This window comes from Euprymna scolopes, chromosome 39, assembly GCF_053919585.1.
Source record: "Euprymna scolopes isolate OS-2025 chromosome 39, ASM5391958v1, whole genome shotgun sequence".
Lineage (NCBI taxonomy): Eukaryota > Metazoa > Mollusca > Cephalopoda > Sepiida > Sepiolidae > Euprymna > Euprymna scolopes.
Window position 1 is genome coordinate 57,811,971 of NC_136520.1, and position 17,500 is coordinate 57,829,470.

The window sequence follows — 17,500 nt, forward strand, 5'->3', positions numbered from 1 at the left end:
CATACTCGTCTTTGTCCGGGGTTGCAAAAGGTTGACCGTTTAGTTCTTGCTGTTTGTCCTCGGGAGCGAAACCGTCTCCGAGACGCGGATCTGATGGTTCGAATTTGTCGTAGTGCAATCGGTATAGGTTTTCATCGCTGTCTATACGGAAGTGGGTGTAAGTGACCACGTGATCGCCAACTCGAATCTCCAAATCATATTTGGCCTGAAAACAAAACAAAGGGGAAAAAAAACAAGATTTATTTTCAATCGATTAGGAGTACTGGTATATATACATATATATATATATATATATATATATATATATATATATATATATATTCCTATAAATTCGTGTTTCTTTTGTGTGCATTGATATTCATATTAAAACCCCTGTTCTTTATTTATTTAAAACGAAAATACAATTTTCTTATATATGGGTCATGGAATTGAATTCATCTGCAAAAGATCCAGCTAATTTGCATATTCTTTTAAACATTCATTTTAATAAATTCCCTATTAGTTTTTTCGGTTTTCTTATGAGGTGATAATCTATAGTTAACTATTACGTGTAATTATATTAATGCAGATATTCTACATGATTTATACTTGCATAATATTTGCGTAAAAAGTTTACATGACACACAATATTGTTTCCATATATATTTATGTATACGTATATATTTTTGTTTAATCTATCTATCTATCTGTCTGTCTCTCTGTCTGTCTGTCTGTCTGTCTGTGTACATTTCCCTACGCAATAACTCTGTCAATTTTTAGTCTATAGACTCGAAATTTGATATACAGGATACTGAGATTTGGGAAAATCCTTGTGATCGTTTTCGGCCAGAAATTTGGCGATTAAGTGGTCTACGTTCAACGATTTGGCATTTGAGAACTCTACCAAACTCCTCCGACAATTTTGGGTCTAGACACTTGAAATGTTAGATATAGGTTCCTTGGACAGGGATCTAACTTAATAACTTGATTTGAGCCTAAAACAATAAATGTTAAGGGGTCATAATATGGGTGAAATTTTAAAAAAAATGACCGCTTTTTATTTTGGCTCAACATACACCTCCAAATACCCGGGTAACGCCGGGCACCCATGCTAGTATATATATATGAAATTTGTATATTTATGCAGCATTTTTTTATTCAAGCAATGATGATTCGTGGACGAATCGAAAGTGCTCGCGACAGCAACAATTATGAAACTTTTATTAATATTTGTGATTTTGATACAAAAAGATTATATAGAAAATCGAAAAATTAAAAAAAAAGAATCATAAAGCAAAGTGTCTCCGTTGCATTTAATAATATTTGCTTGAATATATATATATATATATATATGTGTGTGTGTGTGTGTGTGTGTGTGTGTGTGTGTGTGTGTGTGTGTGTGTGTATAATCTAAATATCTATAAAAGTGAACGTGTCTGTGTATCTGTCTGTGTGTGGACATTTCCCTACGCAATAACTCTGTCGATTTTTAGTCTACAGACACAACACGAAATTTGATATACAGAGTACTGAGATTTGGGAAAATCTATATGATCGGTTTTCAGCCAGAAATTTGGCTGTTAAGGGGTCAAAGTTCAACTATTTGACCTTTGAGAATTCTACCAAACTCCTTCGACAATTTTGGGTCTAAGCACTTGAAATGTTAGATATAGGTTCCTTGGACATGGATCAAACTTAACAACTTGATTTAAGCCCAAAACAATAAATGTTAAGGGGTCATAATAGGGGTCAAAGTAAAAAAAAATTGACCTCTGCGGTCTCTACCAAATTACTCAGACAATTTCTGGTCTAAACATTTGAAATTTTACATAAAGGGTATTCAGAGATAGGGCAAGCTTTTTCATCGGTTTGGGTCGAAAATTTTTAGTTACCAACATATAAATGAATGTATGTATATATGTTTGCATGTCTGTCCAACACTTTCGACAGAGGCGACGGATTTTCTCAAGATCAGTATCGTTTTAAAGTTCGACCTTTCCTAAGACAAATATCGAAAAATTGGCTAAAAACACATTAACATCTTCACCTCCAACTAGGCACTTTTCTACAGGGGGGGTCGCTTTTTTCGCCGATATTTTTGAAAGTTATCCTCTCCTTTCGATTGTCTAGCCTAAATGTTAACATAAGTCACTTCAGGTTTGGAAGTCCTCGTAACCGCAAAGATGTCAGTTTTTCCCCCCGTTCTTTTCCTCCTTCGCGGTACAGGTTCGAGCCTGCCTTCCTACTTCCACTTTTTTTTTGCTCAACATACACATCCAAACACTCGGGCAACGCCGGGCTGAAATGCTAGTTATATATAATTATATACGGTATAATCTTGGTGATATACCAGTTATCGTTAGATCACCAAGATTAAGGAACATTGAGCCTGACTAATACCAGATGGGTGACCATTTGAAAATACCAGGCCCTGTATGTAGGAGGATGTTGACTATTCCTGCAACTTCTGCATCCCACCTGCACTCCAGCTATCTCAACCCTGCCCTGCCGCTTGATCAATCTGGTTGGGACGAGAAAGCGCGCCTGGCTCTGTGCAAACCAGCTCCATTTTAAAGCAAACTCCATTTATCATCTCAGGATGATCCGATTGTCTTTGTTGTTCCGACGGACAAACATTCTTCATATATAGTTATGAAGTTTGGAACGCAGCTGCTAGCCGTAAAGGGTCGAAATGTATGTTATATATAGTTTAATTCGGTTTCATGCAAATGGGGTGAAAGGAGGTGGAAACTTTTATAAAACTTTGTAGCATGGCTTCTGGTCTTAAACGAAGGTTAGACAACGATCGCATCTTCGGAAATGCAATAAGAATCACGCTGACGATTAACATAAGATCATGCAAAATGGCGAAGGAAGAAATGAATAAGCATGCTTCGAATGTTAAACGGAAAGACTTATTGAGAATAAGATAAGAGGCCGACTATAGTCGAGGGCGACCCGACTGCACCGAGGTGTAGGGAACAGTGTCACTCCATTCCTAAGATTACTCCACTTGCCCTTGATACGCCTCTTATAATGCTGAGTGTTTAGCATTGCTTTTTTTAAGTACTTCATATGGCCTGATCAAGGATTCAATCCCAATTTCCTGGCCTATTAGAAAATACACTTAACATTATACCAAATTTAGTATCAGTATATATATATATATATATATATATATATATATATATATATATATATATATATATATAATGCTCCCTACTTGGGTTGAGCATATTGGGAATTGATATACAAACTGCCATTAGCGTATTAATCGACGCTCTTTGTATAAACAAATCGAGCGGAGGCATTTGAGCGATGTCAAAAACATCGTTAATTCATTACACACGCAGCATCAGCCGTATAGCGTAATGGTGAGAAGCCTTGACTGTCATTTGGGCGGTCGGGTTTTGATCCTGGCTTTATATATATATATATATATATATATATATATATATATATATATATATATATATATATATATATATACAACCGGCCAACACCGGGCGGCCAGCTAGTCTGATAATAGAACGAAAAACAAGTTGCTTATCCATTTTCTTTTAAACCATGCTCGGTAACCTTTCTATCTTATCAGCTACCCCATTGCAAAAACAATATTTTGTATTTCTTTACAAATACCAGAATGTAATCGTATTACCCATTGAATAAATATAATGGTGACGAAAGGCATCACTACAATAGGCAATATTTACTCCCGAGCCTTAACTGGTAACGTTGTCGTCATTTAAGGAAACCTTACCTGGTTGGTGATGGCATGAAGTACATCATTGCCGAGCCAATAGTCACAGTCTTTGTTCCCGAAGCCGCCTTGGTAATCTTGCCATCCTCTAAAGAAATCTTCACGTTCGCAGTTTTTGTCGGTACGAATCTGGAATATCATATGACCACCACGTGACATCATGCAATAGACATCCGTCGTTTTAGTCATGTTAACTGGTTGCACTTTGTAAATGCCATCTTCGCGACTTCCTTGCAGGTATATCTCTTCGCAATCTGTTAGAAATAAATAGAGACAGATTGATTTAATAATGTCCACTTAAGATTAAATAGAAATATCTAATATATATATATATATATATATATATATATATATATCATTATATGTTTTTGTTTTGTTTTTTGGGTTTGTTTTTGTTGTTGCTTTGTTTACATAGGAATCACCACGTATTAAGGTCCGAGTGCCACTGGAGGATAATGTTATTGAGTGTACAGTAGGCAATAGGATAATATCATAGTAATCGGTAGTAGTGGAAATTTGGTAAATTGGATTACTTAAGGGGATGGCTCATCAAGAATTTGTTCACGTTGGACTTGAAGACAACTCAATTATATTAATTTATTTATTGCGGACTATTATCCTCATCTTTCTTAGAAAGATGAGGATAATAGTCCGCAATAAATAAATTAATAAATGATACTCATCTCAATAATGAATTCCAATTAAATAATATATATATATATATATATATATATATTATATATTATATTATATAATATATGTAATATATATATATTATATGATATATATTATTTAATTGACTTTGTTGTGTTCCTTCTTATGAAACAGATTTTTAATTTGAATTTGAATTTTAAATTATCAATCACCTTACTATATATATATATATATATATATATATATATATATATATATATATATATATATATATATATACTCAATTATAGTTAGCTGGAAAAAAGACAAACGGAAGAGAATTCCACAGGCGTGCAGTTATAAGAAAGCAGCTTTGTTCATGGAATCTACGTTTTGGCTTAGGCACACATAAAGAGTGGAGAAAATTATTTATAGTGGTTTCAACTAGACAAGGGTCTTTCGTAACAGTTTGGCGAGGGGGGGGCATAGATTGAAGCTCAGACGAGCACTTGTCATGAAAATAATGATACAGCAGAGACAGGCTCTTCTGTGGAAGACAGGTTGTAAAGAAGAGAAAAGGGCATCCCCTACTTGCTATGAAGTCAATTTTGAACTCTGTCAAGGCAGGAAAAGATATTTCTATTCGCTCCTGCTCAGATTTGGCAACAGTACTCCATCCTTGGACGCACTTAGTTTTTATATAGATGGAGAATTGCATCAGCCGTGAGATATTTACTGGAGAAAATAAAATTGTTTGTTTTGTTTTATTTGTAATGATAAATAACCGCCTATCAAGCTGTTTATCTCCCTCTCTTGATGGATAATGCAACACAGGTATCGGAAAGTGGGATTTGAAGTCAGCGTCCTAGACATTCCCAAGAAACCAGACGTGTTCACTTGGAGAAGGCTCTAATAATTTCTTTTTATATATATATATATATATATATATATATATATATATATATATATAATGAACCACCACTTACCAAGACCTAGTGATGATACGCTTCAAATCATTTTTCCAATTCCGATACAATTTGCCGATTCTTTTCTAAATTCCCGCTTCCAATACAATTGTTAGATATTGACCGGGCAACGCCGAAAAATGTGCTAGTCGACGATTATTATGATTATTGAAGTCAAAAACAATTTTTAAGCCAAAATATGTTTCAGAATAATAAAAATATTTAGAATAAATATTTATTTACATTAATTTAGGAATGTTAACTTAAAAATGTTGTGATATAGTTGTCAGCTTAGGAATAATGACATATAAAAGCATTAGATGATTATCTTAGTGACTTATACTAATGACGTCATTTTAGATACGTGGAAATTTGTTAGAGAAAACAGTCGAAATCGGGAGAGAAAAATGGTCGACAGATCGTGATGGCTCCGAGTAGAGGATGCTCGAAATGGCGATAATCAGAACGTAAATCAACGTGCAATTTCCCAAGAAGCAAAAACACTTTTGACTATAAAGTTGTTGAAAATAAAACTCGAGGCTCTGTCGTTCTTTTTTTTTTTTTTTTTTTTTTTTTTTTTACAAAGGCATCACCACATTATCAAGGTCCAGAGGCCACTCAAGGATAAGGGTTAAAGAGTGTACAGTAGAAATTGGTCAATATAGTAATCATTAGTAATGAAAATTTGGTAAATTTAATAACTTATATGGAACGGCTCATTAAGAACTTATTTACTTTAGACTTGAACACAACCATATTGTAGTCAGCCGGAAAGCAGGAAAACGGAAGACAATTCCACAGGCGTGCAGTTCTAAGAAAGAAGCTTTGTTCATGGAATCTACGTTTAGGTTTAGGCACAGATAAAGAGTGGGGGAAATTATTGATAGTGTTTACAGCTAGACGAGTGTTTCTTGTGAAATTTTGGCGAGGGGGGACCATAGATTGAAGCTCAGTTGAACACTTTCCATGAAAATAACGATACATCAGAGACAAACTCGCAACATCTCTTCTGTGAGATAGAGGTTGCAAGGAGGAGAAAAGGACATCTCCTACGAGGCTACGAAGTCTATTTTGAACTCTATCAAGGCAGGACAAGTCCTTTCTAGCAGCTCCTGCCCAGATGTGGCAACAGTATTCCATCCTTGGACGTACCTGGCTCTTATATAGGTAGAGAATAGCATCAGCAGTGAGATATCTACTGGATCGATAGAAAGATCCCACCATTTTTGGGGAGAATTTTCATTGCAGTTTTTCGTCAAGAAAAGATGGACCAGATGTGTTTTCCGATTGGCCAGATGTTGAAACCTCAGGTAAGTGTTTGTTCCGTCATGAACTGTATTTAAATATACATACACACACAACAAACTTTAGATAGATGAACACACGTATATACACACGTATATACACTCGCATAGTCTCACTAGCAGACGATAACAGAAACGCATAGATGTATACACGATTTATACCACGGCATTACACAATTACCGATTCTTATTCTTTCTAAATCTCTAAATATATAGTTTTATTTTGGCGGGACGAAGTGGAAGTGAATTACTCGAAAGATACGTGTAATATAGTTTTGCAAACATAAATATACACTTGGTATGGTGTATAGATTTTTGTTTTGCTGCTGATTTTAAAAAATACATCTTTTTTGTTTGTTTGTTTTTCATTAATACAATCCTTGGATAATTAAGTTTTAAACAAAAACAAACAATTAAAAACAATTAAAAAAAAAAAAAAAGAATTGTTTTGGCATCAGAAAATAGGCACAATTTTTTTCCCCGATTCCAATACTTAAACAAGTTCATTTTTTTTTTCGATTTCCGATTAATCGACCCTACATTACCAAAATCAAAAGTCATATGAGAATAACGAACACTATTATGATTAGGATTTAAATGTATGGATGGAATTGATTACTTTAATTCATTTTGACAAAATCGTGTTTCGATTGCCATGTAGGGTAAAAAGTGGTATAAATTTAAAAAGATGATACAGCAGCCTAACATTTTGTCATACAAAAGATATCCACTTAGTTTCTTCCCTAAGACTGCTAGACTTTGGAATTCCCTTCCTGGTTACTGCTTCCCTGACTGTACTGACATGCAGAAGTTTAAGATGCTGCTCAACTCCCTACGTAGTATTCCTACAAATTATGTCCCAGATAATAGCTCCTACATCAAAGTGGCACTGTACCTCGTTTAGGGTTAAAATGCAATTAAAAAAAATACCTCATATTCCTCGCTGATTTTCACAAAATCTGATTTTCTAAAGAACAAACATGATTGGACAAATTCAATTTTCTGACAATTTCTGACAACCTTTCTGACATAATTGGTCAAATCCGAAATTCAGACAACTTTTCTAACATAATTGGTCAAATCCAAAATGTCTAACATAATTGCTCAAATCCAAAATTTCTGACAACTTTTCTAACATAATTGGACAAATCCAAAATGTCTAACATAATTGGTCAAATCCAAAATTCAGACAACTTTTCTAACATAATTGGACAAATCCAAAATGTCTAACATAATTGCTCAAATCCAAAATTTCTGACAACTTTTCTAACATAATTGGTCAAATCCAAAATTCTGACAACTTTTCTAACATAATTGGTCAAATCCAAAATTTCTGACAACTTTTCTAACATAATTGGTCAAATCCAAAATTCTGACAACTTTTTTTTTTTTTTTTTTTTTTTTTTTTTTTTTTTTTACAAAGGCATCACCACATTATCAAGGCCCAGAGGCCACTCAAGGATAAGAGTTAAAGAGTGTACAGTAGAAGTTGGTCAATATAGTAATCATTAGTAATGAAAATTTGGTAAATTTAATAACTTATATGGAACGGCTCATCAAGAACTTATTTACTTTAGACTTGAACAAAACCATATTGTAGTCAGCCGGAAAGCAGGAAAACGGAAGACAATTCCACAGGCGTGCAGTTCTAAGAAAGAAGCTTTGTTCATGGAATCTACGTTTAGGTTTAGGCACAGATAAAGAGTGGGGGAAATTATTGATAGTGTTTACAGCTAGACGAGTGTTTCTTGTGAAAGTTTGGCGAGGGGGGACCATAGATTGAAGCTCAGTTGAACACTTTCCATGAAAATAACGATACATCAGAGACAAACTCGCAACATCTCTTCTGTGAGATAGAGGTTGCAAGGAGGAGAAAAGGACATCTCCTACGAGGCTACGAAGTCTATTTTGAACTCTATCAAGGCAGGACAAGTTCTTTCTAGCAGCTCCTGCCCAGATGTGGCAACAGTATTCCATCCTTGGACGTACCTGGCTCTTATATAGATAGAGAATAGCATCAGCAGTGAGATATCTACTGGATCGATAGAAAGATCCCACCATTTTTCCAGCGGCCTTGGCAACAGATTTGATATACGTGTTCCATTTAAGATCAGGAGTAATGGTCAAGCCCAGAAGCTTGTCAAAACTTGAGGCCTCCTGAAGACGAGAGCCATTCATTTCAATTGATGACAAATGTGGATTAGAATGTTGATGATGTAAAGAGAGAAGCTTGGTTTTAGATGCATTAAAAGTAACCAGCCACTCCTTTCCCCATTGTACTACGTGCTGAAGATCAGAGGAGAGAGAATTGGAGAGAACTTGGTCGTTTACTGTCTTAGATGTGGTACCATAAATGGTAGTGTCGTCAGCATAAATGTCTACAAATGATGTAAGGATATGATTTGGAAGATCATTAATGTAGATCAGGAAAAGAGTTGGGCCCAGGATGGATCCCTGAGGGACACCGGCATTAATATTGTGAGCTTCTGATTTTTGCCCCTCAACTACTACTCTTATGAATCTATCAGAAAGAAATGATTTAATAATTGAGAAGACTTTTCCAGCTATACCATAGCTAGCGATCTTATGAAGTAAACCTTTATGCCATACCCTATCAAAGGCTTTAGATATGTCAAGAGCAATTGCCCTAGAAAGATTGCCACCGTCGAGAGATTTGCTAATCCTATGCGATATAACTGTAAGGACATCTGCTGTAGATCTAGCAGAACGGAAACCATATTGAGTGTCACTAAGAAGGTTATTTTTGTTGAGATGTTTGATTACTTCTGTATTTAATACAGATTCTAGCAACTTACTCATGACGCACAGGAGACTTATTGGCCTGTACTGAGAGGGGGATGAGCGATCACCTGAATTCTTAAATACAGGGCATACTGATGAGATTTTCCAGGGAGATGGGAAACTATTCTCCTTAAGACAACGTTTAAATAGTTTTGTAAGTATGGGCGCTAGTTCAGGTTGAAGTTTTTTGAGTACTATAATTGGAATACCATCAGGGCCAGTTGCTTTACTGGAATCAAGGTTTTTGATTAGCTTGGCAACATCACGTACAGATATACGTATATCACATAGCGTGTTTTCTGATACAAGAGGAAATATTGGGGGTTGGCGGTCTTGGTCGCAAAGGGTAGAATTAGCTGCAAAGTTCTTGACAAAGAGTTTGGCTTTGTCTGATGCTGACGAGATTACCTCAGATCCATTGATAATAGTTGGGATGGAGCACACGCTTCTGTTCAGGATTCTGTTTGCTATTTGCCAAAACTGGTGGGAACCAAGCCGCTGCTCAGCTACTTTGGACTTAACAGATTGAGCATACAACTCTCTTGCGTTCCTTATTACTTTCTTACAATGGTTGCTGGCAGTCCTGAAAACGGCTTTAGTTTCCATACATCTATTACGTTTGAAGCAGTGGAAAAAGTGATTTCTGTGCGCAATGGCAGCAGCACATTCTGGAGAGAACCATGGCTGGCTGTTAGGTTTTTGCTGAAATTTTTTAGAGGGTATGAAATGGTCAATACCTACAATTAACCATTCAGTTAGGTCTAATACTATAGAGGACACATCCTTTTTAAACATGGAATGCAGAGGTAGATCAGATATAAATGTACGGAAGCTATCCCAGTCAGCCTTAGTGTATCGATATACTGTACGATGAAGAGGTACGTCTGGGGACTTATTACATTTCATTTTTATCTTAATTGATACAACAGAGTGGTCGGAAGATCCAAGAGGCGACAGAACAGAAACTGAACATAGTTCAGGGCAAGTTGTGAGAAAAAGGTCTAGTAGGCTCGCATACTGGCCGTCATTATCGGGCACACGGGTAGGTTCCTGAACAATCTGAGTGAGGTCATAGGCAATGGAGAAATCATGACAGAACCTCCCCTCATCATCGGTCTTGTTTGAGTGGGTCAACCATTCGACGTTGTGAACATTGAAGTCTCCACATACGTGAATGTTAGCTGAAGGATAAGTAGAAAGGACTTGGTCAATTTTCTCAGATATGCTTTGAAAGATAGTAACTCCGCTGTTGTGGGGGCGATAGAGAGTAAATATAAATGCAGTAGTGTGAGCTAAAGCAACCCGGAAGCACATATAAGGTAAGTTAGGATCTTCCCTGGAGATGTCCCTCCCACATGGAAAGCTATCTTTAATATAGGCACATATTCCATGCCCATGGCGATCTTGGGGGTCAGATTTAGAAGTTAAGTTAGAGTATCCTGTAATTGCAAACTCATCAAGGGAAATAGCCTGTCCAATGCCAGTTTCACTTAAAAATAAAAGGTCTGGTTTAGTCTCCTGTAATTGGGTTTCAACCTCTGGAAGGTTAGAACGTAGACCCCTGATGTTGGAGAAGGAGACATGGTAGTAGGGGTCTACGTTGGAAGTTGGAGAACCGGGTTTAATCGTGTATTTTTTCTTGAAACTTGTCATGATGAAATTTTGGAATTTGTGGACTAGGTCGACAGATTTACTTAGAGCAGGACAGAGAGGGGAAATTAAGAGAGAAAAAAGAAACGAAGAATTTTTTTTTTTTTTTGTACCACATGATAAGGTAAAGCCGTAACAATTACCCACTAGTATGGCATCGAGAGGCCCCACCAGAAGCTACTGCATGGTCCAGATTCCATTCACCAAATGGCAATACAGCAGCCCCAGTACTTTGCACCTGCTGATAGGACAGCCTCCTTAGTGGTTAATCCAAGGTTCGGGTCCCTGACTATCAGGCGGATAACGTCAGCCCAGACAAAACGTTTACCTCCAGCACCCTTACTAGTGACATGGCTACAAGGATAGACATAGAAACAGAAAATTTCCACCAACTCTGCCAACTGTTCGCACAAAAATACTGCCAACCTAGAAAACAGCTTTTTCTTCTCCCTTTGTCAGAAAAATCACTCATTTAAAAATGAGGACTGAGGGACAAATAAGAAGAAGCGAGAGTAACAGGAGCTGCCGATAACGCATCCACAATGCGTTTTCTACTCTCCATTAAAAAAAAAAATAAAAAAAAAAAAAATAAAATAACTATTAAGTATTGTACTTAATAAAAGTCCAACGGACCTGTTTAAGGGAAAACATGGTGATAGATTCCCCTCCCACGAACTAAAAATGAGTACAATTAGGTAATCTATTTTTGCAATCAACTCGGTAGATAAATAAACATTTATGGACGAGAAAAAAAAAAAAAAAAAAAAAAAAAATTAAAGCTAGCATTTAATACAACAGAAATACATAAATTAAATACTGAAATAAAATGTAGTTATTAATATTTGAATCTTAAAATAAAAAGTGCGAATTAATAGAGAAAATCACTTATCACAACAACGCATTCCGTCTCCAAACTAGTGAAGAATTTAACTTTTAATAGCGTTCAGAAGATTTTTTTTTTAAATTAACCGTTAAGAGAAAGCGTGATTTTATTCTGAACTTTAACTAATCACGTTTTAAGCAACTTATGATATAAAACAAAATCGGATGGGGGGGGGGGGGGTTCTTCCGAAGGTTAGTTGGTGACGTTATAAGTAATTGCGAGATAAGATGGGAGCCAGAAATTAGGGGTGGGGGACTGAAAATGATAATATAATGGATTGATTATACAATATTTAAGATCAACTTGGTATATAAACATTTATGGACGAGAAAAAAAAAAAAAAAAAAAAAAAAAAAATTAAAGCTAGCATTTAATACAACAGAAATACATAAATTAAATACTGAAATAAAATGTAGTTATTAATATTTGAATCTTAAAATAAAAAGTGCGAATTAATAGAGAAAATCACTTATCACAACAACGCATTCCGTCTCCAAACTAGTGAAGAATTTAACTTTTAATAGCGTTCAGAAGATTTTTTTTTTAAATTAACCGTTAAGAGAAAGCGTGATTTTATTCTGAACTTTAACTAATCACGTTTTAAGCAACTTATGATATAAAACAAAATCGGATGGGGGGGGGGTTCTTCCGAAGGTTAGTTGGTGACGTTATAAGTAATTGCGAGATAAGATGGGAGCCAGAAATTAGGGGTGGGGGACTGAAAATGATAATATAATGGATTGATTATACAATATTTAAGATCAACTTGGTATATAAACATTTATGGACGAGAAAAAAAAAAAAAAAATTAAAGCTAGCATTTAATACAACAGAAATACATAAATTAAATACTGAAATAAAATGTAGTTATTAATATTTGAATCTTAAAATAAAAAGTGCGAATTAATAGAGAAAATCACTTATCACAACAACGCATTCCGTCTCCAAACTAGTGAAGAATTTAACTTTTAATAGCGTTCAGAAGATCTTTTTTTTTAAATTAACCGTTAAGAGAAAGCGTGATTTTATTCTGAACTTTAACTAATCACGTTTTAAGCAACTTATGATATAAAACAAAATCGGATGGGGGGGGGGGTTTCTTCCGAAGGTTAGTTGGTGACGTTATAAGTAATTGCGAGATAAGATGGGAGCCAGAAATTAGGGGTGGGGGACTGAAAATGATAATATAATGGATTGATTATACAATATTTAAGATCAACTTGGTAGATAAACATTTATGGACGAGAAAAAAAAAAAAAAAAAAAAAAAAAAATTAAAGCTAGCATTTAATACAACAGAAATACATAAATTAAATACTGAAATAAAATGTAGTTATTAATATTTGAATCTTAAAATAAAAAGTGCGAATTAATAGAGAAAATCACTTATCACAACAACGCATTCCGTCTCCAAACTAGTGAAGAATTTAACTTTTAATAGCGTTCAGAAGATTTTTTTTTTAAATTAACCGTTAAGAGAAAGCGTGATTTTATTCTGAACTTTAACTAATCACGTTTTAAGCAACTTATGATATAAAACAAAATCGGATGGGGGGGGGGGTTCTTCCGAAGGTTAGTTGGTGACGTTATAAGTAATTGCGAGATAAGATGGGAGCCAGAAATTAGGGGTGGGGGACTGAAAATGATAATATAATGGATTGATTATACAATATTTAAGATCAACTTGGTAGATAAACATTTATGGACGAGAAAAAAAAAAAAAAAAAAAAAAAAAAAATTAAAGCTAGCATTTAATACAACAGAAATACATAAATTAAATACTGAAATAAAATGTAGTTATTAATATTTGAATCTTAAAATAAAAAGTGCGAATTAATAGAGAAAATCACTTATCACAACAACGCATTCCGTCTCCAAACTAGTGAAGAATTTAACTTTTAATAGCGTTCAGAAGATTTTTTTTTTAAATTAACCGTTAAGAGAAAGCGTGATTTTATTCTGAACTTTAACTAATCACGTTTTAAGCAACTTATGATATAAAACAAAATCGGATGGGGGGGGGGGGTTCTTCCGAAGGTTAGTTGGTGACGTTATAAGTAATTGCGAGATAAGATGGGAGCCAGAAATTAGGGGTGGGGGACTGAAAATGATAATATAATGGATTGATTATACAATATTTAAGATCAACTTGGTATATAAACATTTATGGACGAGAAAAAAAAAAAAAAAATTAAAGCTAGCATTTAATACAACAGAAATACATAAATTAAATACTGAAATAAAATGTAGTTATTAATATTTGAATCTTAAAATAAAAAGTGCGAATTAATAGAGAAAATCACTTATCACAACAACGCATTCCGTCTCCAAACTAGTGAAGAATTTAACTTTTAATAGCGTTCAGAAGATTTTTTTTTTAAATTAACCGTTAAGAGAAAGCGTGATTTTATTCTGAACTTTAACTAATCACGTTTTAAGCAACTTATGATATAAAACAAAATCGGATGGGGGGGGGGTTCTTCCGAAGGTTAGTTGGTGACGTTATAAGTAATTGCGAGATAAGATGGGAGCCAGAAATTAGGGGTGGGGGACTGAAAATGATAATATAATGGATTGATTATACAATATTTAAGATCAACTTGGTAGATAAACATTTATGGACGAGAAAAAAAAAAAAAAAAAAAAAAAAAATTAAAGCTAGCATTTAATACAACAGAAATACATAAATTAAATACTGAAATAAAATGTAGTTATTAATATTTGAATCTTAAAATAAAAAGTGCGAATTAATAGAGAAAATCACTTATCACAACAACGCATTCCGTCTCCAAACTAGTGAAGAATTTAACTTTTAATAGCGTTCAGAAGATTTTTTTTTTTAAATTAACCGTTAAGAGAAAGCGTGATTTTATTCTGAACTTTAACTAATCACGTTTTAAGCAACTTATGATATAAAACAAAATCGGATGGGGGGGGGGGGTTCTTCCGAAGGTTAGTTGGTGACGTTATAAGTAATTGCGAGATAAGATGGGAGCCAGAAATTAGGGGTGGGGGACTGAAAATGATAATATAATGGATTGATTATACAATATTTAAGATCAACTTGGTAGATAAACATTTATGGACGAGAAAAAAAAAAAAAAAAAAAAATTAAAGCTAGCATTTAATACAACAGAAATACATAAATTAAATACTGAAATAAAATGTAGTTATTAATATTTGAATCTTAAAATAAAAAGTGCGAATTAATAGAGAAAATCACTTATCACAACAACGCATTCCGTCTCCAAACTAGTGAAGAATTTAACTTTTAATAGCGTTCAGAAGATTTTTTTTTAAATTAACCGTTAAGAGAAAGCGTGATTTTATTCTGAACTTTAACTAATCACGTTTTAAGCAACTTATGATATAAAACAAAATCGGATGGGGGGGGGGGGTTCTTCCGAATGTTAGTTGGTGACGTTATAAGTAATTGCGAGATAAGATGGGAGCCAGAAATTAGGGGTGGGGGACTGAAAATGATAATATAATGGATTGATTATACAATATTTAAGATCAACTTGGTAGATAAACATTTATGGACGAGAAAAAAAAAAAAAAAAAAAAAAAAAATTAAAGCTAGCATTTAATACAACAGAAATACATAAATTAAATACTGAAATAAAATGTAGTTATTAATATTTGAATCTTAAAATAAAAAGTGCGAATTAATAGAGAAAATCACTTATCACAACAACGCATTCCGTCTCCAAACTAGTGAAGAATTTAACTTTTAATAGCGTTCAGAAGATTTTTTTTTTAAATTAACCGTTAAGAGAAAGCGTGATTTTATTCTGAACTTTAACTAATCACGTTTTAAGCAACTTATGATATAAAACAAAATCGGATGGGGGGGGGGGGGTTCTTCCGAAGGTTAGTTGGTGACGTTATAAGTAATTGCGAGATAAGATGGGAGCCAGAAATTAGGGGTGGGGGACTGAAAATGATAATATAATGGATTGATTATACAATATTTAAGATCAACTTGGTAGATAAACATTTATGGACGAGAAAAAAAAAAAAAAAAAAAAAAAAAAATTAAAGCTAGCATTTAATACAACAGAAATACAAATTTTCTAACATAATTGGTCAAATCCAAAATTCTGACAACTTTTCTAACATAATTGGTCAAATCCAAAATTCTGACAACTTTTCTAACATAATTGGTCAAATCCAAAATTTCTGACAACTTTTATAACATAATTGGACAAATCCAAAATTTCTAACATAATTGGACAAATCCAAATTTTCTTTTTGTTGTTTAATAACAGAATACATGAAAGGATTCAGCAGGTGCTGCAGCCTATCAACGTCACTGATTGTTGAAAAGAATCATTGCACGAAGTAAAAGTTACACTTACCTTTCACACGTCGATCACAATATTCTCCAGTGAAACCATTGCGACATGCGCAACGGGTTCGAACCCAGTCACCACCATTTTTACAAGGATTAGGCGCTTGCTGAAAGATAAAACAACAGATTTAAAATTTCTACTTTTGTATAAAAGGAACTTTGTCTCCGTGTGTGTGCGTGTGTGTGTGTGTGAGAGAGAGAGAGAGAGAGAGAGAGAGAGAGTTATTAAACGGAGTCTTTAGCATCGCCAAGAACCACACCGGCATTTAATATGAATTGAGGTATAGAAGTTGTATTTTACCGAAGGAAAAATGAAGCACACACACACACATATATATATATATATATATATATATATATATATATATATATATATAAAATAAAATAAAAATAAAAATTACAATTAAATTTACCAAAATGATCCAAGATGGTGAAACTAAAGTATATTATAAAGAATTAATATTTATAAAGTAATCTCAACCAGATGTAAAAGCTCAATAAAACCAAATAGGAGATAGAGCTTATAATAAGACAAATAGTTAATAAAACATGTTAAAAAACACTTTAAAAAAAAAGAGTTAAAAACATATTTAATCTGAAAAGGAAACACTAGATAAGTGGATAGTCCTTAATCCGCGGAGTTTCGAAGAAATACTTTCCTTCTCATCAGAGGGTAGGAATCAGCAAAATGCAGGATCGGATTTTGCTTACAAAAGTATTTGATGAAACAAAAGTAAGTCAAAGAACTTACTTGATAACAAAAAGTGAAGCAGAGGGAATATGGTGAAGAAAAAAGTGATTTCACGTGAATGGATAGTCTCGTGAAAGGTAAAGTATCCAATGACGGTAAAATCCAAAAATGTAAATCCAAGAAAGTTAATTAAATTTCCATTCGCACAAGTAAAATCCAAGGAAATCACGTAATTGGAAGATGGTCCAAAATAATCCAAAAGGCCGAAATCCGTGGAATAATTCACAAATATGCACAAGGAAAAGGGGAAAAATTTCAATAATATTAATAAAAGAAAAATAAAAGAAAAATAAGATATGCGTTTAATACGGCTACTGTGACAGTGTAATTAACTTTCTCGGATTTACATTTTTTGGGCTAAACAAATCTGGTTTTGTGATTTAGTAGTCGTCTTATACAACCGATATATGCTAGCTTTGT

General features: G+C 34.0%; 1 protein-coding gene across 1 annotated transcript in view; it reads right to left on the minus strand.

Moving 5' to 3' along the window:
- LOC145263948 (microfibril-associated glycoprotein 4-like) overlaps positions 1 to 17,500 on the minus strand; it is a 37,517-nt gene that overhangs the window by 265 nt on the left and 19,752 nt on the right. The window contains exons 3-5 of the mRNA XM_080121019.1: positions 16,337 to 16,436; positions 3,740 to 3,993; positions 1 to 205 (exon numbers count right to left, since the gene is read on the minus strand). The exon at positions 1 to 205 is cut by the window's left edge and continues 265 nt beyond it. Of these exons, the coding sequence (XP_079977145.1) occupies positions 1 to 205; positions 3,740 to 3,993; positions 16,337 to 16,436 (559 nt within the window). The remainder of the gene's footprint in view (positions 206 to 3,739; positions 3,994 to 16,336; positions 16,437 to 17,500) is intronic.